The 25,690-nt window shown below is 35.0% G+C and overlaps 3 protein-coding genes across 4 annotated transcripts; 2 read left to right on the top strand and 1 right to left on the bottom strand.

The window, feature by feature from the left end:
* Positions 1–1,907: 1,907 nt before the first annotated feature.
* LOC133304047 (glutamate--tRNA ligase, chloroplastic/mitochondrial) lies at positions 1,908–8,066 on the top strand. Its single transcript, XM_061504018.1, has 13 exons — positions 1,908–2,173; positions 2,557–2,675; positions 2,790–2,911; positions 3,688–3,867; positions 4,282–4,400; positions 4,485–4,533; positions 5,318–5,419; positions 5,573–5,675; positions 5,793–5,856; positions 6,187–6,301; positions 6,460–6,560; positions 7,199–7,355; positions 7,682–8,066. Exons 1-13 carry the CDS (start codon positions 1,944–1,946, stop codon positions 7,904–7,906), a joined length of 1,686 nt encoding a protein of 561 aa, XP_061360002.1. The 5' UTR covers positions 1,908–1,943; the 3' UTR covers positions 7,907–8,066.
* Positions 8,067–9,337: 1,271 nt separating this feature from the next.
* Positions 9,338–21,150, bottom strand: LOC133304096 (uncharacterized). 2 transcript variants are annotated; one of them, XM_061504072.1, is made up of 10 exons: positions 21,003–21,150; positions 20,042–20,429; positions 18,278–18,484; positions 17,906–18,127; positions 14,521–14,587; positions 14,345–14,437; positions 13,816–13,907; positions 10,302–10,481; positions 10,042–10,178; positions 9,338–9,908 (listed from the first exon to the last, which is right to left on the bottom strand). In XM_061504072.1, exons 1-10 carry the CDS (start codon positions 21,125–21,127, stop codon positions 9,683–9,685), a joined length of 1,737 nt encoding a protein of 578 aa, XP_061360056.1. In that variant the 5' UTR covers positions 21,128–21,150; the 3' UTR covers positions 9,338–9,682. The 2 variants fall into 2 exon arrangements, with proteins under 2 accessions (XP_061360056.1, XP_061360062.1); XM_061504078.1 differs by having other exon boundaries at positions 14,345–14,407.
* A 1,426-nt stretch (positions 21,151–22,576) lies between these two features.
* Positions 22,577–24,798, top strand: LOC133304064 (uncharacterized). The gene is made up of 2 exons (XM_061504036.1): positions 22,577–24,175; positions 24,388–24,798. The coding sequence occupies exons 1-2, from the start codon at positions 22,577–22,579 to the stop codon at positions 24,796–24,798; spliced, it is 2,010 nt and encodes a 669-aa protein (XP_061360020.1).
* Positions 24,799–25,690: the final 892 nt, after the last annotated feature.

Genomic DNA, 25,690 nt, shown 5'->3' with positions numbered 1-25,690 from the left:
TCCTCACCTATGGTGTCTTTCTATCCTAGTATGTTCCAAAACAAGCACATTTTGTCATTGTGATACATACAAAAAAAACTAACTGTTTACAAAAAAAAAACTAACTAACTAACAAGAATTTTTTTCCCACTAGAATGAGTTGACATGGTTATTGATTCAGAAATGGGTGAGTGGTTTAAAGCCTTAATCCTAGACCCTCCCCGAGGCGAATTAGTTGCGAAGCAATGAACTGATTGAAATATTTCTAAAAAAAAAAAGAGAGAAATGGGCGAATGGTTCTATCACTGCTAACAATTACTTCTCATTATTGGCAAATTCTCCAACAACTTTTTTTTGACTAAGTAGTATTATGAAAAAAAAAGTAGAATAAATTACAAAATAAAATAAAATAAAAAACTATCCGCATTCGAAAGAAGAAAAAAAGTAACTAAACATCAATACAAATATAATATTGAAAAACTATTCCTTCTTTAGTTCCTTGTAAAATAAAAAAATTTCAAAGAAAAAATGAATGCGTTTGAACCAACTTTTAAAAATTATTTTAATGATTTTTTATTTTTATTTTTTATGAATTATTGGTTTATGTAAAAATTTAATAAATTATTCTTTTTGGACATTTCTTTACCGGATTATCAATTATTCGAGTAATTCTGTGTTTAGAACTTAAATTTGAGACAACTATTTACCAAAAAAAAAAAAAAGATTTGAGACAACTGATTAAGGTAGAATAATCTTTTTTGGAATTACGCAACCCTAATTATCTCTTTGAGACGAGTTGGCTCCCTCCGGTATCCCCACGAGCTTCGACTCTTTGAGCCGGCTATAGGACTAATTCGGAGTGCGGGAGAACAGTGATGGCTTCGACTCTTTGAGCCGGCTTGGTAGTATTTAATAATTTATTTATAAGAAAAATATTTGTTCTTTTAAAAATCATGTAATTGTATCATTTAAGAGAGAGAAAGATACAATTTCGTATTATTTATTTAAATTTTAAATTAAAAAATCAGCCACTTTCTCTGTCATAATTTTTATTGCTTATATCTTTTTCTCATTTAAAATGATATAATTTCATGTATTTTAAAAATACAAACACTAAGCTCTTTATTTATTTATTATATTTAGGAAAAAATATTTTTGCAGTTACTGCAGACTATGTAGCACCAATACCGACATGAGACACGATACGACACGACACTCCGACACGTTAATGCTAAAAAATGTTAGATTGCGACACGTTAGGACACATTTTGATATTAAATAATATTTTTAATATTTCTAGTGTTTATTATATTTAATATTCAATAATTTATCAAAAAATAAATCTAAACTTATAATATTCATAAATTTTGCATAGAAACATAAGATATCCCAAATATTTATATTAAATTTAATAAAATAGTAATCGTAATCCAATGAATCTAATAGTTGGAACTAAAAACTCAACATAACTCAATCTTTAAACTTCTTTTTGAATTTCTATAACGTGTGTTGGAGTGTCGGGAAGTGTCGGAGTATCGGAGAGTGTCGGACACGACACGTCAGAATTGTCGAAGTGTGGGTGCTTCATAGAGTGCAGATATGTTATCTGCATTTTTCCCAAAACGATGTCGTTTTTATATTGAAATCTTAAAAAATTATAAATATAAAGACTATTATAACCCTGAAATAAATTAAAATTATAAAAACTCTATGATTTCTACCCAAAACGACATCGTATTGGGTTTACTAACGGTTATAATTTATTGGAAATTAATAATTAATTAATAAACATGATCCAATAAATTATAACCGTTAGATTAACGAAAATCATCGATTAAAATTTATTAAAAAAAAAAAAAAAAAAAATAGTAACTATAATTTTTTTTTTTGCAATTTATCCCCGTTATCTAGTGAATTGTGCAAAGAACCCAAGCGAGAGTGGAAGAGTAAGAGAGAGAGAGAGCATGGCGGTGTTGGGTGGTGCGACGCCATGGGTGAAGGCTGTTGCTCCTCCCATTCTTCTGCAACAAACTTACACTACCCGAACCCGAACCTTCTTCCGAAGAACCTTTTCAGTCACTGCTCTTTCAGAAGCACAACAAGTTCCCGTTCGCGTTCGTTTCGCTCCTTCTCCTACCGGTAACCTTCACGTTGGTGGTGCCAGAACCGCCTTGTTCAATTACTTGTTCGCTAGGTTCGTACGTCTATGCTTCTTTTCCTTAATTCTTCATAATTCTTAATTTTTAATATATTTTTTTTTAATTTTAATTGATATCTTGGGAGAATGCGCGAAAAAATGAGAGAAAGTATAGGAAAATGAAAGAGAGAATAGGAATGAAGTTTCTGTGTTATCGGATTATTGTTTCTGAATACAGAGTACAGTTATATATAGATACATGTAGTTAACCAACATGTAACAGATAACAGATCTGGTAACAGACTCTTAACTGACTTTCTAACTGAATAACAACCTATCTATCTAATTAACAATGATAGATAGTGTCACTGACTGTGACTCACAGTCACAGAGACACAATATACAATAATACTCTGTTATATTTATCATTCAATTTTCAGATCCAAAGGTGGGAAATTTGTTCTGAGAATTGAGGACACTGATTTGGAGAGGTCTACAAGGGAATCTGAGGAGGCCGTGCTTCGAGATCTTTCATGGCTTGGTCTTAATTATGATGAAGGTAAGTGTTTCATGATTCATGATTTGAGTGCACTGTGAATTTTTCATTTTATTTTTATTATTTTTTATTTGGTAAAATTTGTTAGTGATTATTTGAGTGTGGTGAACTTGTTAGGCCCTGGTGTTGGTGGGGAATATGGTCCATATAGGCAGTCTGAGAGGAACTCTATGTACAAACAGTATGCCATGAAACTTCATGAATCCGGCCACGTTTATCGCTGCTTCTGTTCTAATGAGGTAATTTTGTTTGTCCGCAAGCTTTGGAACTTGTAGTGTAACCTTTATTGTTGTTAGAGGTATAATATAAAACCATTCATGTGCCTTTACCTGAAAGCTTAAGCTGTTGGAATAGTGGGTTCATGACTATTGTCTTGGGGAATGAATCTTTTCATGTTAAAATTTCATGACCTAGTCACGTGAAATTTGTGTGTCTGTCTTTTTCTTCATTAATGATAATTGGACCCCATTTATTTAATGCACGAGAAGAGAGAGATAGACACAAAAAATTTAACATGACCAGGTCATGTGAAATTTTAACATGAAAGGATCCGCTCCTATTGTCTTGATATATGAAGTGGGAACTTGCCCATGTGCTTCAACAAGTCTGTTATGTGGCGGTTTTCACTTTGTTGTGCACCGTCTGAACTTTAAAGTTAGTAACAGGACTTCAACATGATTTGTAATGACCAAGTTTGGCTGTATTGAGCTACTGTGTCTTTTTTTGAAATGTTTGTGGTCTGGTGGAAAAGTTTCTTTAGCTTTGGGTTGGTTAGCTGTTTGCTTGTACTCTGTAATTTGTTTTGCATTTGTGACAATGATTTTTGGTTCAGTTTATTAAAAGTTGCTTATCACAATGGTTTCTTATTTTTGAGATTTGTACCACTTGGAAATAAGTACAAGATTACGAGGCTATGCCCTTGGTGTTTGCTCTACTAGTTTTCGAGCAAATATATCTTTGAAGTTTGATCGAAATTGTCTCGAGGTTACTTGTTGATTCTTATTCATCTTAACAGGAACTAGAGAAAATGAAGGAGATTGCTAAACTAAAGCAACTACCTCCAGTATATACTGGTAAATGGGCCAGTGCAACAAATGAGGAAGTAGAAGAAGAGCTGGCAAAAGGAACTCCTTATACATTCCGGTTTCGTGTCCCCGAAGGAAGTTTAAAAATTAATGACTTAATACGAGGCGAAGTGAGTTTTTTCTTCCCTTTTCCACTTTTTCTTTCTTCATTTTTTTGTTTTCCCGGTGTGATTGATGATTTTCTACACCAACTGGTTTGGGATAAAGGCGTTCTTGATGTTGGTATGATTGATGATTTTCTACTTTGTGTGGTACAAATAACATACATCACTTCTTTTAATATATATTACCTTCATATCCAGAGGTAAGTGGATATCTTGTCGGAAATGTTTTATTTCATCTCATAATCTGTTGTCTGTGATCCCTTTAGAAAAAGTATACTAATATAGTGGCATGTGGCAATTTTTTATTTTTTTTTTACACCTTGGAGATGAGCTACTCATTAATAAAATATGGGAAATGTATAAAATTTATTTCAAAACAACATGGACTGGCTATTAACTTTCTTTGGTAGTGTCTTGAAGGTTAGTTGGAACTTGGATACGCTTGGAGATTTTGTGATAATGAGGAGTAATGGTCAGCCTGTTTACAACTTTTGTGTAACGGTGGATGATGCTTCCATGGCTATTTCTCATGTTATCAGGTAGTGATTATAATTTCTTCTTCAATCAATATGTTTCGCCAAGTATTTTTCACTAATTTATTCCAAAAAATATTTGTAATTCAGAGCAGAGGAGCATTTACCAAACACTCTAAGGCAGGCATTAATATATAAGGTAACAGTACAAACCATATAATATATCATCTTTTATTTGCTTTCTAGTTTGTCAGAAACATCAGGATGAGAATGCATGGTATTATCCTGCAAAATCTCGGTTTTATTTTTGAGAAGTGATTCATATACTGTCAATTGTCCAAACCTGTATTCTGTATTCTAATTGATTTTGATTGTATGAGATTGAGCATAGATAAAGTGACTTTGAGCAAGTTGTATTGACTTTGTGATTTTCAATATATTTTGATAGTGTTCTGGCTTGTCAGTTTATAATGGCTAGATTCTTGATTTATTGGTTTCATTTCTTTTCTTTTGTTTCTAAAATTTCTCACATCATTAAAAGGGTTTTTTTCTTTGTGAGAGTTATGAGTTAGGAAATCTTGATTAAGAAATTCCAAGTCTGCCAAAATAACAAATAGTGGTTAAGAGTGCATTTGTTTAATTTTTTTGTTATAATAAATTTTAATATGCATTTTTTCAGTAAAAGCACTTCTGAAACGTTTTAAATCATTTGAATAAGTGTTTTTTTTTTTTTTTTGTAAAATGGAAAAATTCAAAAAAATCCAGATGTATGAGTATTATCAGAAGCAACAATGAGTAGGTTCTCTAAAACAGGGGATTGGTAAGTGAATATGTGGTTAAACCATTGATTACCGCTTTGCTTAAAATTTTCCTCATTCAAAATTTGTGTTTGGATTGCCTAATTGTAATTTTTGTTTTTGTTTTCTTCCTTGGGTTGTGCAATAATCTAGGTAACTGATTATTGCAAATGAATGCGTTTACAGGCACTAGGATTTCCCATGCCTTACTTTGCACATGTTTCCTTGATTTTAGCTCCTGATCGGAGTAAATTATCAAAACGGCATGGGGCAACATCAGTGGGTCAGGTAAGGTTGATTCATCATTTCCATATTTTAAATTTTTGTTATGAGGTTTTACTTGACACTTTTTTCTTTTTAATTTTACTGTATAAGTTCTCAGAAAGCTTCTTCTCTTGTAAGGATAATTAGTTCCAAACTCTAATATCTGCTATCTCACAGTTCCGGGAGATGGGATACCTACCTCAAGCAATGGTGAATTACTTAGCATTATTAGGTTGGGGTGATGGGACTGAAAATGAATTCTTCACCCTTGATCAACTTGGTTAGTGATTTATGTTTCATCACTTTATTGGTATGCTATTCAGATGGTGTGTTTTCTAAACAGGAAATTTGTTTGACAATTTTCTTACTTTAGAATATTTTTTCTTGTGTTCAACAGTTGAAAAATTCACTATTGAACGTGTTAACAAAAGTGGTGCTATTTTTGATTCCACGAAGTTAAGGTAATTGTTGCTTTTTGCCTATCTAATATGGATAAATCCTGTGTGTTGTTTCCCATGGTAATCCTATGCCTTGCATTTTGAGATGCAATGGGTCAAATTTCTTACAATTGCTAATTACAGACTATTTTTTGTTCTGAATGTGAAAATGCTGTTTCTGCTTCTTCAATTATAGGATATACGTTTCACTTTATTTGCATATGATTGTTGTATGTATTATTAGTTAATTTATTCATATTGGAAAATTGGAGTTCTACCACTTACAAAGCTTTGTCGCTAAAATTAAACAATGAAATTGTAATTAATGGCCTTGTAATTTTGTCTTTTAATTAGGTGGATGAATGGTCAGCATTTAAGAGCACTTCCATCAGGGGAGTTGACCAATCTAATTGGAGAGCAATGGAAGACATCTGGCTTACTCACAGTATCAGCAGGGCCCTTTATTGATGTGAGATCCAATTGCATGCATTTTTGATTCGGTCTCTTCTTATAAATAGAATCGGTTTAGTTTCATTTCTTGAGGCATAATGATTTATTTAGTATGGTGATGTCACATCTTGTAATGGTGGATTGAGAAGCAAATGATAATATATGGTTAACTAACAGGAATCAGTTCAACTACTTAAGGATGGGATTGACTTGATACCTGATGCAGACAAGGCACTTGCTAACTTGCTTTCTTATCCTTTACATTCTACTTTACAAAGGTGATGCTCATATTCTTCTAAGAGGAGGTCCTTAATTGTGTCATACTGTCATTGGCCTCATAAAATTATCTGGATTGTGATATACTTAGTTTTGTGAATTTATCTTTGCCAATCATGAAGATGACAACTCAACAGCTCATTCTTGTTGGCTATAAATTGTATATTATGTATATAGAATACGATGAATTGCTTCCTGATTGCATATGCATTATTCATAGTAGTTAATTGCACCGCAATAGCGCCGCGAGCTGCGCTGTATGGGTGTAGCGGTGCCTTGCCGCATGAAATCGCGCTGTGCCGCACCGGAACGCAATAGCGGCCATTGCTATCGCATTTGCAGCCAAATGGAAGCTATATTGCTGCCATAAGGCAAAATGTCAATTTTGTCCTAAATTTAAATGTGTAACAGAAAAATTTAATGGTTTTTTAGTCTATATGTGTCTTTCTCTATCACTTTTGCTATCTCTGCCTTTAAAAAATGTTTCTTTTTGTCATTAATTCTATCATATATCTATTTCGCTATTTCCGCAACTGGAACCCGCTATAGCATTTCTCGGGGTTGGGCGCAACATGCCGCAATCCGCATTTGATAACTTTGGCATTATTAGAAATTACAACTTTCCACTTGTTGCTGGCAGCCAAGAAGCAGAATCTGTCATACAAGATAATCTTTCAGAGTTTTCTGTCAGCCTCTTGGCTGCCTATGATAGTGGTGATCTGGTAGCTGCACTTGAAGATGGCCAAGCTGGTTGGCAAAAATGGGTGAAAGGCTTCGGTAAATCACTTAAGCGCAAGGTGAGTTGAATTGGATAATTTCAATTATATTTTCAATCATCACATATATTTCAATATATTGGTGTACGGTTTGTTTTAGGGTAGAATAGAGGAATGCTATTTAACATTATGGATGGGTGGATCTGTTATTTTCTATATTCCAAACTGCTCTTTTTAGTACTTTTTCCCCATATTTATTTTTTCTATATTTATTTATGTATTTATTTATTTTTTCTCTCCCTCTGTTCTTTCTTTTTATTTGAATTCAACGACTGCTGATTTCAATTAGTTTGAGATAAATGTGAATTATCACATGTTTAAAAAATGTGTTCCTGTTCATGTTCTAGGGAAAATCACTTTTCATGCCCCTCCGACTTCTGCTGACTGGGAAACTCCATGGACCTGATATGGGGGCTAGTATTGTATTGCTGTATAAAGCTGGGACTACTGGTATTGTTGCACCTGAAGCTGCATTCATGACACTGGATGAAAGATTTAAAATGCTTAGGCAAATTAACTGGGAAACATTGTCCGAGGATCATCCTGTCAAAGAAACGGCTACTACGGTCTGAGAAGTCACTTTCATGGTCTATCAAATAACACTGGTTTTACACTTCTATTTGGAGTCTTCCCTCATTCATTTTTGTTTTTGACAAGAGAATTCGAATTTGTAATTTTTACCGAGGAATCATCTTCAGTCATAATGAGTTTCGTTTTCTTTTGTTTTTTTTAGTTAAGTTCAGGTTTTTGTTTTGATGTGATTAGATGTATTTCCTCTTATTTTGATTTGGAAACATGAATATTCGTGAGTGAGGTACCTTCCAAGTTTATTTGTATGCTGTAAAATATGTTGTGGCAACTTAACTGTTGCGATTGACTAGTTTTTTTTTTGGTCAGATTTACTAGTTTTTTTAATTATATAAATATAACGTGCAACGGAGAAACATTTCTGTAGTGGAGTTTTATTTTGAATTTTCAAATTGATCTTAGACTAAGTAAGTTGAGTGTTTTATTACTAATTCTACTTCAACATGGTCAAGTGGTTATCCTGCTAAATTTATGAATAACTGTTCAAACTTATAATTATATGTAGGGTTTAGTGAGTGTACAGTGACTGGATGTAAAATTTGGTCTAGTGCACTAAGTTCTCCCGCGAGAACACAGTTATAGTAAATATTATAATTATGTTCTCTCAGGAAAACACTATTATAATATTTTGTCCACTATGTTCTCGCGAGAGAACTTAGTGCACTGGACCGTCCAGTCACTTTATTTTCATTTTTTCTTTATATATATATATATAAAGATATTTGTTTGGAACACCTTAGAAATGAAATTTTTATTTTAATAATTTTATTTGCTTATCCTAAATTAGGACCATATGGTGGGCAACTGCAGATAAAATTGTCCTGTAAACTTTCAAAATTTGAATCAAACTATTCAAAACCGACCAAATTTGAGTGGATTTCTAAATACGCAACCAAATTTAAAAAGAATTAAAATCAAATTGATTCATAGAATTAATAATACCAAACATACTTTAAGAAATTCATTTGAATGGGATTTACATGAAATTCATTTGAATTGGATTTACACAATGAGTTTTGCTAATTATGTGGTCCTACCCAACTTGAACCAGATCAGGTGTATAAACAACGAACCAACACATAATATCCAAAAAAATAAATTTAATTCAAAATATTCTAGAAAATTGTGACAATGTAGCTAACATTTTGATGCAAGAAAAGAGATAAATCTTGGTGGATAAACATAATACAATATGATGCAGGAAATTCAGCAACAAGATCCCAAATCGAGACATGAATATATATTTAAAATGTAACTGCGATGTTGATTATCAAAACAATACTATATGAACATGCACAAAACCCTGTTAATGATGCACATAAAATGCCGCCATTTTAACGCAAGAAAGAGTTCCATTCATTGCAAAACTTTAACGAGGAAGTGGAGTAACATTGAAGCATAATGACAATGGTTGTAGTGAAAGATTAAAAAAAATGGTTTCTACGCAAAAACACTATATCAAACTTCCTTTGCCTTGTTCCATTCTCGTTGACGAGCATGCAACTTGTCATGCAATGAACATGTTGAATTTCAATCCACATCATAGGTCCTCTTGTCAAAGGCACTAAACCTAAGATCTAGATAAATTACTTTAAAACTCAAAAAAAAAAGGGTCACACCAAAGCTTGTACTTAAAATTCTAGGAAAACCACCAAGACCAAATAGTAGTAATATTGATAGAATTCATTTTGTGATTGCTATACAAACAAGCTGTATACATTATGCTTCTGAAGTGAAGCTTTTGTTTATCTTCATAGTGTTCACAACTGATTCACGTTCATTTGTATATTTTCAGGAAGAACATCCTCTGAGAAGATGAAACACTTAGTTGCACCAAAAATGCTGGCTAGTTGTTGAATTACACTCTGAAATGAGTAACTTGGGGGCAGGACAGGCATTGAAAGAGAAGGGACACATGTTGGAAGGAATTCGGTTTTATTGTAGACTGGTGCATACAAGGTTAACACTGCCTGGCAAAATATGAATCTGCACAAAGTAGAATAGAAAGATAAAAGTCATGATTTGTCACTGGTTGTATTATAGTGAATTTTGGAATGAAGAACCGAGAGACCAATGGCAAATAATAAAGACAACAAGCATAAGTGAAGACAAGTTTTACCTCAAAAGGAGTCTCCTAATGAAGGGATCACCTAAAATCTGTCCCCAAACAGGATCAAGTGTGTCTGATGTTGCCAACGCCAGTCCCCAGTTGTTTAATGATGATGAGAGCAGCATTTCAGCTTTGTTGTATATATCCTGAAATCAAATTTAAGTTGCTGAGAGCATAGAAACTTCCCACTTCCAGAAAATGAAAATATATTTTTTTTAATAAAGAAGAACTTGCAACCATGAAGGAAATAAGGGGAGTTTATTACAGACCAAATCAACATCAGTGTCTGAAAGTCCTAGCAGAAAACAGAAAGCTTGCAGGGGAGCTGTAAGAAACATGGTGAATAGGCTCCCATTTGAATGATATGAGTAATCAGACGCAATAGGAGGTGAACAGCTAGGAGAAAGGAGCATAGCAACTGATTCTCCCTTTTCTGCTTCTGCTATGACCTGCACGTTTTGACTAACTGCTTTTTAAATGTCCAAAAGTGATCTACAAGGTCATAGGATGTGAAGGAGGTAAATATTAGTCATGCATACTTCAAGGCCCACAAACAGTATTTTTCCATTATGCAAAATTTATTCATAAAACTCACTTAAACTTGAAATGACCAATAGTTTCATACCTCTTGCCTCTAACTGATAAAGGTACAGTCACATACATCATTTAGTTTTACTTACACTTGATATTCAAGTAAGAATAGTTGTCGAACCTAGATAGGAGAGCCGAGTAGCCGACCCCAAAAATGCTATAGCAGGATAGCCATAATATTGAAGATTATGGATACCAAAAATTAAAAAAAAATTAAACTACACACATATAAATGCTTAAAAATAAAAAATTACCCAAAATTAAAGACACAATCATAATTAATAATCAAAAATCATAGTCTAGACACATAACAACATCAATCTAAGACATAATTAACGAGTCAATAATAACAGAAGTCAAGGAGCACAAGGGAAAAAAAAATAGTGCACCTTATTACTCAGCATAAAAATGCAAAGCTATGTGAAACAGGAAGAAGCTGGGAATGGCTAAGAGGTGATAGAGAAAAGACCTAAGAATAGAGGCTGGGGCTGCCGGAGAACACTTGGGCTGCTGGGAAGTAGTTGGAAAATGTGTTAGAAGAACACTAAGCACAAACAGAGGGTGGAGCTGATGGGATTTTTGGATGGATGAAGGGATTCTATCCCTAAAATTCCTCTGACACAAAAAAGGGTGTAAAATAGCATAAATCTAATACAACCTTAGGAGAACCTCACCCCAAAAGCTAGCCCATGAGATAGGAGAGCCCAAAGTCCATATATAAACCCCACATCAGAACCTTATGTTCTCGATGTGGGACTCCAAGTCCCATACCTTGGAGTAGGATCGTAACAAAATCTCCCTAAAAAAAAAGTAGGAATAGCAAAAAGGGCAGACAAAATAGGGATTTTGTTCCCCTTCAGATTTATGGCTACGATAGCCATGATTTTGTCGGTGAAAGGCCGCAATCTTTGCCATAATCTGTGATGTGACAGAGAATTTAAAGCGACCAGTTTATTGTTTGTTAGAAATATAATCTAAATTATAAAACCATTCATCTATCTTCACCTACTGGCTTAAGTTTTTGGGTTGAATTGGTTGCATAACATGGTATCAGAACCTCTGTGACCAAATAGACTAGAGTTTGATCCTTGCCGCCTCCATTCTTCTAATAAATATTATACAATTTTTTATCACAGGTAGGTGAGCCTATGCATTTCCATTCTTCAACTGTAATGAGCTCTTGTATGAGGAGACATGTTAGAAATATAATATAAACTATAAAACCATTCATTTGTCTTCATCTAACGGCTTAACCTTTTGAGTTGAATTGGTTGCATGACATTGTTATTAACTACTATACAAGAAAGTATGCTGATTTATGTGTCTAAGCCAAACCCCTCACGGGTATATTTATTCCAGTGAAGGTATTAATTACAGACATAATTACACATCAAAATAAAAAAATAAAATAATAATAACAACAACACAGGACAGACAGGAGTATAAGGAAACAAGATAGAGTGAGGAGCTTAATCACGTAACATGCAATGGGGACTTTTGAAGAATTGAGGCACTTCAAGCAAGCAAGCTGCTGGAATTTAACAGTCCCAGGGAAGTTGCCTCTTGACAATTGGTACAACAGGTTAGGGTTTATCAAAAGGGAAAAAGTCAAAACTCGCTTTAATACCTGATGGAACCCAAAACAGAAACTGAAGGTATTGATAGAAAATACAATTAAACCAGAAAAGAAATTACAAGTAACCCAAAGAACCTCTAAGAACTGACCCAAATTGTCCGATTCCCATAGCTCCCCCTAAGGTCATTAACCCCGACCCTAGAGTTCCCCAAATTCACTTAATTCGTGCATGAAAACCCACACCTCATAGTCCCCCCTATGTAACAGTCTATCCCTAGGCAGTTATGCCTTTCTCTCTCCTCTAACTGATGGGCCTTGATAAACATTTTACAATGGTCCATCAATACTCCCCCTCCAAGATTCACCTTGTCTTCTAGGTAAAGGAAGAGGCCAAGATCAAGTGTGAGATAACTTGCCACCTGGGTCCCATTGCCTAAAACATGTTACTCTATTTTCAAAGGCCTTTCTGCCCAAAAAACAGAGTCCAATTGTATTCTCATTAAAAAGCCTTTCTGCCCACAAAACATATTGTCTCCTCTTTACTTGTTCCACCAATTTTGGCCCATGGAGCTCTTGGATCATTACTATCCTTCAGCCTTCAAAGTTTCATCCTAATGTAGTACTTACTCACTTGATCATATCACCCTGGTCTTCAGCCACCACTCACCACTCCCTAGGTCATTCACCATTATAGATCTTGTCTTACTGAGTTGCACTCCACAACTAGCTGGGTTGTTCAGCCAAGCGTTGAACATGACACAATCACTCATCAGAGAAGGGAGAAGGTAGAAAAAGCAAGGAAATATCAGTGGTTTTAGGAGGGTCAAAAGAAATTAGTTTTTTCGCCTTTTCGGAGCGCACTAACAGAATACCTGAGATAAACGACGTCTACTTCTTATCATGAAGGAGTTAAATCACGAACAGAAAGACTTTCAAAGGAAAGGCATGAAGGCGGGATAAATACATGTACTAATAAAAGTTAAGAGATTGAGGAATTAGGAGGTCAACAAAGTTTGGTTTTTGATACCATGTGAAGAAAGAGATATTTGGACAAGCCAATAAAACTAGTATGCCAATAAAAAAAAATATATATGCATAGTCTGATTCTTCTGCCTAATATTTTTTCTTTTCAGGATAAAAGACAATTTATAAGAGAATGGAGTCAAAAACTCCAACAGCAGAGGATAAGAAATTGGATTGAAGGTGACAAGAGGTCCAGAAAAAAAAAGAAAAAAAAGAAAAGAAAAGAAAAAGAAAAACAGATTAAGAAAGCAAAAGTGGCACTACCAAAGATTTGTCACTGAATATTCTGGTGTTCCTCTGAAACCAATAACACCACATTATTGTAGACATCACACTTGGATAGTAAAATCACACCACCTGGCTGTCAACTTTATAATTTTTTTCTGAATTTATACATGTTATAGCAGCATCCAAGAATTAATTTTTATGCTCAATATTTTCAGTAACAAGTATGATATTGCAGCATCACTGCTCCCCACCTAATTATTGGGTAAAGTTAGCATTTACAAACTACTATAGACACTAGTAATATATTCAATAAATTATTTATTAAAAAAATTCAAGAGTTAAATGAATAAAGTGGTAAGGCTTGCCTTATAAGCTTTGCTGTCGTCATTATCAATGACTAAAAGAAGTGGTCTTCTTGTAAATGGCAGAAAGTCAGATGGATATATGCAGTTTGATCCTGAAAAGGGATTGGGTTAAAGTATTCTGCAATTCCAATAGAACCATGTACAGTATGAGCACTCAATATCTGTCAAAATATCTTATCACATCATTAATTATTCAGAGAATGTTTTAGAGTATCATAGATGATCTCTTATGAGTATTTCTATATTTCATTAATAACAGCCAAAATCCAAGGAAAGGGAAGGCATCAATATTGGCAATTAAAATGCCAGATATAATTCTACTAAAAACCACATATAAAAAATATACATATGTTAACCTAGTTCAATGCAACAATATCCATTTACAGTGGGGAAACAATATATTGGGTAATAAGCACTGTCATTTGCAACATCTAAAGTAACAAGGGCTCCAAACACATTGAAAGAGTTTCAACAAAATCAGAGCAAATAGTTTAGCAGGCAGTACAAGAATATTTCCTCTAACATGTACCTCTATCTCCACGGGGACCAAAGTGTATGCAACCAGATTCATTCTGAGCAGCACCACAAGATCCTGCATTTGATGTAGAAAGTTCACCTTTCCCTAAACAATTAGATTGACACAAGAAGTATGATAACCCTACACATTTACATGCTTACATTCCTAGTTAACAGAGGATATCTAACCTGAAGCTGACAAATATACAAGGAGAATACCATCAGAAGGAAGCTCCTCACAAATTGTGGCAAGAACCTAACCATCAAAAGGAAAGACCAAATTATACTCAAATATACAAGGAATCCAAAAATTAATAATGAAAGAAATAGTCATTTTGATGCTAATTATGACCATCTTTTCCAGTTGCAGAGAAGCAGGAAAGTCCAAAACCATCACGTTTTACACAGAATAAATGGTTTCGCCAAAACCTTTTAACATATCCATCTATCATATGATTTTCTTTTATTTATTTGGTATAAAAATCAATCCCCCTACGATAATTCTGGCTTAAACATAGAAAGATTCTTGAGAAGTCATCATTAAATTGTAGCCGTGAGATGGCTTCATAAATTTCACATGGTTGGGTAGCCCAAATCAAAGACAAAGAGAGTGTACTCGATAATTATTAGGTTATTGGTCCAATAGCTAAGCAGTTTTATTGTGTAATAAGATACTAATATCTAGAGACATTTTTGGACTTTCGGCATTCAGAATTAAGAATCATGGTCCCTAGTTTTGCCTCAAGGTAATTAGCCAGAAACCGGAAGAAAATAGTGATACCGAAAGTTTTAATATTTCTTAAAACTAAGGAAACTTTTAAATGTAAAGATAAAGATAAGTACAGCTATCTCCTAAAAATAAGGAAGGTAAATTCACATCTGATATCTTTACCATAGATAGAGAATAGAGATATCATAGATATGGTCATGTTCTATTCAGTGGAATAAAGATAAAATAGAAATTATCTTTTGGAGAGGTGGCTGAGTGGTTGATAGCTCCGGTCTTGAAAACCGGTATAGTTCAAAACAAAGAACTATCGAGGGTTGGCTGAGTGGACTAAAGCGTCGGATTGCTAGTCCGTTGTACGAATTTTTGTACCGAGGGTTCGAATCCCTCTCTTTCCGTTAGATAAGGATATTTATCTCCCAAAATAAGGAAAGTTTCTAAAAATAAAGATAAGAATAGCTGATTACAAACCAATCAACATTAAACACACCTAAAATAAGGAAACAACTAAAATTAAAAACAGGCCAAATAATCAAAGGAAAGTTTTAGAAATGAAAAATTGGCAACTTTCTTGAAACACGTCCCAAATTTCAACGTGCCAACTTTCTTGAAAATGTGGGCCATGCTTAATGCACCATATTCGATTGAGACTTGATTTCTTGGATTATCACATTGGGTGTTTCCTTGAACTTCTTTGCCCAAGCTCTCATTACTAGAGCAATCGGGAGTTAAACCGGATCCCTTAATGTTGTGCTCTGATTTGCATCACTTGACACCATATTAAAACCCAATACGCTTCAATACTCATAGAAGGGTTGGCAAAAACGAGCCAACCCGTCAGGTTGGCTCGCAACCCGTCATAAATGAGTCGGGTTGGGTTGGCCTAAATGAGCTGCCAACTTGATTCAACCCGACTCGATCCAACTCGGACAAAAACGAGCCAGCTCGCGGGTCAAACAGGTTGGCTCGCGGGTTACCTTTTTTTTTTTTAAATTAAACAAATAAAATATAACAAATTGAGTCACACCTCAGAACCTCACACGCGGACAGATTGCACGACGCACATCACAGAGACACAGACTCACTCACCCCAGCCCTAGGTCCCCCACCCACACCGACGGCGCCGACGCCGACACCATTTCCAAATCTCGCAAACTATCTCAACGATCGAGTCTCTCTATTTTCTTTTAATTGAATTTGTGTTCTCATTATTTTTTTTATTTTCATTCACGAGTTCTCAACGTCACGGTTTCTTATTCTGTTTTCTCTGTAGTTTTTGTAAATCTAAAAGCTAGTTTTTTTTTTTTTGTAAGATTATTGAAATCTAAACAATGGTGTAGTTATAATTTGAAAATCTGTATCATTTATTTGACCAGGTTTTATCATAAAGAAAATACAGCTTGTATGCAAACTTGTGCCCTCTTCGCCTCCATCAGGTATTTGTGCCATTGCTTCTCCTGTCATTGTACTTTCTTTTTTAATTGTTTGTGTTATTTATTTATTTTTTAATTAATTGTTCTCTCTTCCACCAGGCATTCTTCGCTGTAAAAGTGATATAAAGTCTTTTTGTTGAGTATCCTTATCTGTCGATTCTGTCCAGTATAGATAAGGGGGAAATGAAATTGGAAAAATTAAATTTTGATTTTTACTTTAGGAATATTTCGAGCTAATCAACCCGCGAGCCAACCCACTGGCATCATTTCGAGCTAACCCGCGAGCTTTTTTCCGAGCCAACCCGCGAGGCAACCCTAACCCGGCTCGGGTCGAGCTGGGTTGGATTTTCTGGCTCGTTTTTTTTTTCGGGCCAACCCTAACCCAACCCGTTTTTTTCGGGTTGAATGCGGGTTGGGCCGGGTCGAGCCGGGTTGGCCCGTTTTGCCAACCCTAAGTCTCAGTCTTTTTCCATCCCCACACCACCACAAGTTTTAAGACCTTCCTTGTGACAAAAATTAAAGGGAAAATTACAACTTACCACCCTACACTTAGATCTTTTTTCAAAAACCATCATGTATTCTCAAATGAAACAATTAACCTACTTAAGTGTAGGGTGGTAACTTGTAATTTACCCAAATTCAAATGAAAAGAAATAACAAAAAACAGTCGGAGAGTTTGGTCTTGATTATTTTTGGTTTCAAAGAATATCGGCTGGATTTGGAACCCAATTCTTTCTTGCATGATATTATTAGAAGCAAATATGGATTGCATCAGCATGGTCGGGATGTAAAAACAGTAATTAAGGCTACACAAGTCACTACCTTACATGTTAGTGCTGATCAAGTTCTCTTCGTATTTATAGATAAAAATCTAGCATAAATAGCTACAACTTCAAGTCATTGCTCAATTCTTTCAAGACATAAAGAAAGAAAAATATTATTAGTGTATCACAAGACTCTTAGGCTAAAGCCTGGTTCTAAATCACTCTCATCCTGAGGGGATTGCTGTTCAAATTCCATCCTCTTCATAGGAAGTTGATGCAGCATTGCGGTATACTATTGGTCAGAAAAAGTCAGAGAAAAAGAGAGGGCTGACCAGTTAGGATTATTCGATATTGTTAGAACTATAAGGATTCTTATTATATTATGTGTATTATTGAGTTAGGCTTGTACCAGTTATACTACACTTGTAATTGACCTAGATTATTAGTATAATAGGGCTATAAGATCAGTGTTTACATATTGCAATTATTTAGAATCTCATTAATGAAATATTCTCTCCTTTCACTTTTACATTAAATCCCTGAATTTTATCATGAAATCAAAGCCCAATTTGATCCCAGGACCAGTGGGTTATGGGCCCATGGAAAACTATTGAAAGAAAATAAAAAATAACATATATTTTCATACTTACAGCTATAAAATGTGTCAGTGAAGGACGGTATAACACAGCCTTCCGTGGGTTTGCTGGTAAAGTCGGATCAGCAATATCTTGGGAGTAACTGATACAACTAGCCCCAGTTGCCCCATTCTGACTAAGTTTTGAACCACTCGACTGGTAAAATGAGCCACTAGGTTCCCACTCCAGACATTGAAGCATCCTAAAAGTGTCAATAGTGAGCTCTGAAAACTTAACCTGTTCAGGAATGACATTTGAAAACAATAACGAAAGATCATAACATTTTACAGAACATCTACTAGCAGCAAAAAACCCGCCTTATTGATTGTATCATATACAACAAATATTCTTCTTCAATATAAGAATCAAAAAGACCTGGATACCTACCTCATTTTGATGGAAGCTACTTAATACCGCATCTCGTAATTTCAAATTTCGCTTTGTGATAGCAGCAGATACATGTGGTAGAGTATCCGGATGAGGGTCCAAAACCAGACTATACCTCAAGGGCCTGATATTCATAAAAGCAGTGTCAGCTTTTAAAAATCTGACTATTTCCTGAACCACCAGCTTCCATTCTTTAAAGTCGCTTTCCTGTAACCAAATTGTTTGAAGGTCACTTCCAATACATCTGCAAATGTAAATTATCAAAATATATTCGGGACAGAATTATGTTTTCATGGAACACTCCACTTACTCGTCTACTATGATGTAGCTTGGTTATTCTAATCTAAAGATGCAGTACTTTGATATTTATGTGCAGCTCTGGAGTTAGTTTAGATGTTTAGTTACCAACAAATTCATTCATTCATCAAAAGCAAAGAGAGCAGAACAATGTTAGATATAAAAACATCCATATATGCCTACAACTAATATCTTGAACTTTTGTAGACCTTGGCAAGCCTCTTTGACCAAGAGATTAGAAGTTTGATCATAGCTACCCCCATTCTTCTAAATAAAGTTGAATTTCAGCACAAGGTATAATATACCTGTGCAATATCCATGCTTCAAGTCCAAAAGGTTGATGTGGAGGGGCATGTTAGATAAAAAACCGTCATAAGCCATTACCTACTAGCTTAAGCTTTTGGGTCCTTGACATCAAATCATCAAAATCTATTACAGTAAAACTAGGTTACATATATTCTAAGACAGATTTGGGAATCCCACAATAATAAATCCTACTTTGGGCCACCAAATTTACATTTTTTAGCAGTCATTAGTTAGAGAAGCCCATTAATTAGCTTATGTAGCAAAATTTATTTGTTCTTTTCCGTAACACAAACAATCTACCTCCATGATATAAATGCAGACAGATAGCAAGATCTATATTTCAAAGAACATTTTCTGCACCGTAGTCAACACTAGACAGCCATTGGCAAAGCCATAAGCAAACTATTCATGAACAATTAACATCTTTACATAGAGATTTGCACAAAACACAATGCAATAAACAGAAAGGCTAAACACAATTTTCAAATACATTACCTGTTCTGGACCAGCCATATAGGCCCAGTTCACTGGGCTAGCCTCTAAGGACAAATAAAGGGGTTACACCCCTGCATCCCTAAAGTAGACAAATATTAACTCACCACACTGAATCTCACACCCTGCACACGCATCTTAATGACCATGTGAGAATGCTTGCCTCACACCTAATGGGGCCCACAAGGACAGAAACAAGTATGGCTCTCTCATACTCATCGTTGGAGAATCTTTTACACTTATAAATACCCCTCATTTACTATTAAGACCTACTCAACTTTTGCACACCTACTCTCCTTATTGTTACTACGCCGAAATACAGCCGCAGTGCCACCGTGCCCTATACTCTCCCCTTGATTCTCATCTTTTTCCTGAGACCTACTCACAGTGACTCCTAGTAAGTTTTGGTTCTTACCTCTGTCTCACTAGATCACCATTATATAGACATATTACACCCCTCGAGGGAAACATACCTAAATCTACCACACAAACAGTTTAGTACCCATATATCATAATCAAATTATATTTTAATGGACTACCAATTGCAAAAATTGTAGAGATGTACAATTTACATTCAAGAACAGCAACAAGTTAATCATCCGTAAACGAGATGGCAAAACAAAGGCTCATGCTACAAGGAAATGCAAGAGAAAATCAGCATACACAAACCTGGAATGTTCTCTTGCATTCATCAACTAATACTTTAAGCTGATTAACTAACAGCTGCACCATCTCCCTTCGGTTCAAAACCAAAGACACCATTAGGAACCGAGCAAGGAACCTCAATTGCTTGTTTGCAATATTCACATCTTGAAACAACCCCTCCTTAAAATACTCCCTAGTCAATATAGCTTCATAGAATATATAAGACTCTGACAAATAGTTCGCATCGCTCGTGCGCATGTACTGCCCAAAATACAGTTGCCCAATCCGAGACGCAATCTCACCAATCTCCCATCTCCTAAGCCCGGCCTCGACCAGCTTCTGCCGATTCTCCTGTTGAAACTTCCACAGCTGTGTGTACACCTTGAACACCTTACAAAAGTATGTATCATGCCTACAACAAAAGCCACATACACCTCATAAAAGTGCATAAGAGACAATGAACTGTTACACCCACGTTGCTATGTCTGTCACTCATGACTGTGAGAAGCATTAAGCAACAGCCGTCAGTCACAGGCAGTGAATTTAGAGTTCACTGCAAACGGAATCAGTTAGAACTCTGCTAGTCAGTCATGGCATTCAGTTAGGTGGTTATTAGAATCTGTTCATATAAATAAGTATCCTACGTTCAGAAAATAAACACCTACGTTGCTATGTCTGTCATGACTGTGAGAAGCATTAAGTGACAGAAGTCACAGTCAGTGAATTTAGAGTTTCACTGCAACAGAGTTGGTTAGAAGTTAGAACTCTGCTAGTCAGTTATGGCATTCAGTTAGGTGGTTATTGGAATCTGTTTATATAAATATGGATCCTAAAGTTCAGAAAATAACAACGAAAATCAGAATATGATTATAGAAGTTTTCTCTCATTTTCTCTCACTTTCTCTGGCTGGAAAAACGAAGGAAAATTAATGAAAATAATGAAATTGTGATCACCAGAAAAGAGATCATAAGAAAATGGGAGGAACCTGCTACGCTGGTAAAAAGGGATGTCTCTGATTTTGGAGAATTTCTTGTCAGCTTTATCAACGAGAGTCCAGAACACCTCGCTCACTGGAATGTTGCTATTTTGCTGCTGCTGCTGCTGCGACATCTTCAAAACTTCGAAACACGAAGAAAACCTCAATCAACGACGTCGTTTTCGCCACAATCAAGAACCTTATAGCGTGATGATGCCTCAAGACGATGAAAGAGAGTGGACCCGCAGTAACATTTATTACAATATTATTTATGGGATTAATGTTTAAGGAGATAAATTTAAGAGTAAACCCCTTTTTAGTCCCTGTCAATATTTACGAATTCTTTTTTAGTCCCTGGCAATAAAAAAGGACCAAATTGGTCCCTGAAATTACAAAAAAAAGGTCATGTTAGTCCTTATGTCAACTCCCAAATATGTAGAGTGGCCCTTTTCTTGTACTTTCAGGGACCAATTTGGTCCTTTTTTATTGCCAGGGACTGAAAAGGACTTCGTAGATATTGCCAGAGACTAAAAAGGGTGTTTACTCTAAATTTAATTACGAGATCCATATCGGACTACTGTCAAGAAAAGAGAACATATTTTTACGTAATTAGGAGATAAAATTTATTTATTATAATATAAAAAGAAAAAACATTTATCTTTTTAAATGATATCCTTTTAGATTTTAACCGTTGATTTCTGTCCATCAACGATTATAATCTATTGGGTCAAATTTATTATTAATTCATTAATAATTTTAATCCAATAAATTATAACCGTAGATGGATGGAAATCAACTATTAAAATCTAAAATGATATAAGTTTATATCCTTTAAAAAGATACCCGTATAAAAATTATTAAACTTATAGTGTGTATTATTTTACGCGGAAAAAAATAAATTGGAGTCATAGGTTTTTTTTTTCTTTTTGTATTATAGACAAAATTTTATAATTCACTTTAGTGGATAAAAGAATTTTTAGAGATTCTTTACTTTTTGTCCAATATTTGTATTGTCAGAATAATTAAGTACAATTTTGATTAATGTTATATTACTCTCCTTTTTTTTTTAACAAATAAAACGCATAACACTTTGGTTTTATTTGATTTGGTTTTATTAATTTTTGAAAGACAAATGGATTTTTGTTTAATGAAAATATAAAGCTAATAGTTTTTCTAACATAACGTAATTTTTTTTTTAATTTAAAAATAGCTAATACTAATACACAGAACTATTTGATTAGTTTTCGTGTATTAATGTTGTTTAAAAAAATTGATTAATTAATTATTAAAAAACATGTTAAATGTAGGTTTAGTGTATTTTCTCTTATCACAAGAGTTAAAATTAGGCGTTTTGAGAATATTAATATTATAATAAAGAAGTTATTTTTTTCCAAAATGTCTTGTATATTTTCTTTAAAAAATTCAAGATATAATTTGATTGGAAAAATATTTATCATTCTAAATGTTTCAATTATGTTATTTTAAGTAAAGCAATCGGAGCTAACTCAGGAGGAAACTCACAATTTGCAGAGGAGCAAGAAAAAATACAAAAGGGGAGATTCCTCTTTCAGCCATGACGTTGTATGGTACCAGAGGAAGATGATTCGACAGAGGAGAGGATGTCATTCAAGGAAATGCTTATGAGGCATAATGGTGAATGGGAGATGCATGAGGCGGAGGAGGAATTCCAATCGGAAAAGGAGGATGAAAATTTTGTAGATGCAGAGGCTGAATCAAAGGAAGATTCAAAGAACCCAGAGGTCGTTCGCGTAAAGGATGGGGACGGTAAAACTAATTTTCAGCTGTCTGCTGGTTTCAAGAAGCGTGCATGGATGCCCTGGAGAAAGGCGTTGTATGAGAAGCTGCTAGGAAAGAAACTTGCCCTCCCTATTATGAAGAAGCGTCTGGAGAACATGTGGGCAAGGGAAGGAAAAAATTTTGTCACAGATGTGGAAAACGGGTTTTTTTTTTTAAGATTTTCTGACAAAAAAGACATGGACTTTGCTGTTACTGCTGGACCTTGGGTTTTGTTTGATCATTATTTAGCTATTAGGTTGTGGGAGCCTGATTTTCAATCTCATTTTGCTGCTATTGATCGTATTCTGGCTTGGGTCTGTCGTCCTAGCTTTCCAGTAGAATATGTTAACACAGAGTTAATAAATGAAGTAGGCAATTGGCTAGGAAAATTTGTAAAGATGGATGCTGCCACAACCTGCCTGGTTAGGGGAAATTTTGCAAGAATTTGTGTTGAATTAAATTTGGGGGAACCACTGCATGCAGAGTACAAGATAGAAGGAAAATTAAAACAAGTTGAGTATGAGAGGTTGCATTTTGTTTGCTTTAACTGTGGAAAATATGGGCATCGATCTGAGAACTGTCCATCGAAAGCAATGCAAGTATTAGCTGAAACAAGTGGAACTAATATGCTGGAAAATAATATGGGGGAGGACAAACAAGAAAATAGGGACCTGGAAAATACAGAAAACAAGCAGGAAGGAAACTATGGTCCCTGGATGCTTGTTAACAAACAGAGGAGACAAAATAAGAATGTCATCAATCAGGGGGGGAAAGAAGGATCTTCTGCTGTTAATGATGGTAATTTGAAAAGCTCTAGATTCAGTGTTCTGTATAATGTAGAAGAAAATGAGGAAAGGAAGGTTGTAGATGAGAAGGAAAATAGTTTATCCTTTCATAGGGACTTGGGAATGACAACAGAGGTAGGAAAAAAAAAGGGAGTTCGACCTTCTAATCAAGTAGTGGAAACTGCCAATGGGTATATTGTGGTGGATGGGGAGACAGGAAAAAAAATTGAATGTTTGGAGCGTGTGGGTAAGAATGGTGGCCAATCTGCTGTTGCTGGAAATCCGAATCATGATGCTGCGGAGGATAACAAAATGGCTGTGGATAATCAGGGTAATCAGGAAGGAGGTACGGTTGGTCAAAATCAAGGGAAAGGTGATGTTACTCACGAAGAGCTCTCTTCAATCCAAAGCACAAGTCTCAATTGGGTGAGGAGAAGGTCTGTGAATCAAGGTCAAAAATCTCTGGATCAGTCTAAGAAACATGTTTCTAGACCTCCAGATACTTTGGCTCAAAGTACCAAGAAGTTAGATGAAAATAAAAGGAGTAGTTCCTTGGTTCGTACACATCTGGTGAATAAATCAGAAGCTCAGGGGAAGCAGGTATGCCTAAAACTTTCAAAATTTGAGACTCTTTTATGTCTTTGCTTTTTTGGAATGTAAGAGGAGCTGCTAATAAGAGTTTGTGGCAAGCTCTAAAGTTGAAAATTAGGAAATTTAATATTGGTTTGGTTTTTCTGTTTGAACCTAGAACTCATAGTTTAACTTGTCAAAAAATAATGAAATATATTGGTTTTGATGGTTGCTGTGTGGAGGAAGCTCAAGGGTTTTCAGGAGGAATCTGGGCTATATGGTCTTCAAATAAGTTTCTGGTGGATATTATAAAACAGTCTACGCAATTTATGCATATGAATATCAAGATTCAAGGTCATTCCCATTTTGTATGTACTGCGGTCTATGCAAGTCCTAGGAAAGTTGAAAGACAACAACTCTGGAATGACTTGAAAGATATTGGAAACTCATCCTCGGAGGCTTGGATTATGGGGGGTGATTTTAATAAAATTGCTAGAATGTATGAGAAAAAGGGAGGTAATCCTCCTGATAGCAGTAAATGTGAGCTGTTCAGTTCGGTGCTTGATGACTGTAATGTTGTTGATTTGGGTTGCAGTGGGTCTCCCTTTACTTGGCAAGGTCCTAAATGGGGTCATTTGGATAGAATTTTTTAAAAGATTGGATAGGGTGGTGGTAAATTTAACTTGGAGGTTGGAATTTGATGAGGCTAAAGTAACAAATCTGCCAAGGTTACAGTCAGATCATAATCCTATTTTGCTCGATCTATTTGATATCAATGTTGTTCCCCTGTTAGACCTTTTCGTTTTATAGCTGCTTAGCAAGATCATCCTGGTTTTAATCAGTTTATGGGGTCTAATTGGAAAAACTATTTTGATATTCCTTACATGTTACTACGGTTCATACCAGATATTAAAGAGTGGAATATAAAAGTTTTTGGAAATATCCAGCATAGAAAATCGGGGTTGTTAAAAAGATTAGAAAGAATTCAGAATCAAAGAACCCAGTGTGACTTTGATAGATTGGGTAGATTGGAAATTTTTTGCCAAATGGAGATTACAAAAATTTTGAAAGAGGAGGAGAATCTCTGGTTCCAAAAGTCGAGGCAACAGTGGATCAAAGATGGTGACAGGAATACTAAACATTATCATCTTTGTACAATTTTACGCAGGAACAATAATAAAATTATTAGACTCAAAGATGATGGCAATAGATGGATTTCTAATCAGGAGGAGTTGAAAAATATGGCTTGCAATTACTACAAAAATCTGTTCACTGATGAGATTAATATTAGGAGGTGGTTGAACTCAGAGAACCTTTGGCCTCATATATCTTATGTGAATAATCATAATCTGGGACAGTGGCTCTCTTTTCAGGAGATTCACAATGTTGTTTTTGGTATGGGCAGTTTGAAAGCTCCTGGTTTGGATGGATTTCTGGCTGTATTTTTTCAGAAAAATTGGGATGTTGTAAAGGATCAAATTTGTAGCCTTGTGAATTCTATTTGGGATTATCCAGAACTCATTGCTTCCATTAATTCAACTCTTC

The sequence above is a fragment of the Gastrolobium bilobum genome, unplaced genomic scaffold (assembly GCF_033153095.1).
Source record: "Gastrolobium bilobum isolate Gb01-03AN ecotype WA unplaced genomic scaffold, APGP_CSIRO_Gbil_v1 utg27827, whole genome shotgun sequence".
Lineage (NCBI taxonomy): Eukaryota > Viridiplantae > Streptophyta > Magnoliopsida > Fabales > Fabaceae > Gastrolobium > Gastrolobium bilobum.
Note: the sequence above shows the minus strand (reverse complement) of the source record. Positions and strands in the feature narration are given on the sequence as shown.

What these genes read in the sequence shown, in the direction of transcription:
- LOC133304064 (XM_061504036.1), top strand. Translation starts at nt 22,577, where the DNA reads ATGGTACCAGAGGAAGATGATTCGACAGAGGAGAGGATGTCATTCAAG. An exon ending in CAGAAGCTCAGGGGAAGCAG is followed by an intron (nt 24,176 to 24,387) that starts GTATGCCTAAAA and finishes TGCTGTGTGGAG; the next exon opens with GAAGCTCAAGGGTTTTCAGG.
- LOC133304096 (XM_061504072.1), bottom strand. Translation starts at nt 21,127, where the DNA reads ATGTCGCAGCAGCAGCAGCAGCAAAATAGCAACATTCCAGTGAGCGAG. An exon ending in CACTGACACATTTTATAGCT is followed by an intron (nt 14,588 to 17,905) that starts GTAAGTATGAAA and finishes TTTGATGGTTAG; the next exon opens with GTTCTTGCCACAATTTGTGA. An exon ending in ATTAGGAGACTCCTTTTGAG is followed by an intron (nt 9,909 to 10,041) that starts GTAAAACTTGTC and finishes TACTTTGTGCAG; the next exon opens with ATTCATATTTTGCCAGGCAG.
- LOC133304047 (XM_061504018.1), top strand. Translation starts at nt 1,944, where the DNA reads ATGGCGGTGTTGGGTGGTGCGACGCCATGGGTGAAGGCTGTTGCTCCT. An exon ending in GCTGCTTCTGTTCTAATGAG is followed by an intron (nt 2,912 to 3,687) that starts GTAATTTTGTTT and finishes TCATCTTAACAG; the next exon opens with GAACTAGAGAAAATGAAGGA. An exon ending in GCTATTTCTCATGTTATCAG is followed by an intron (nt 4,401 to 4,484) that starts GTAGTGATTATA and finishes TTTGTAATTCAG; the next exon opens with AGCAGAGGAGCATTTACCAA.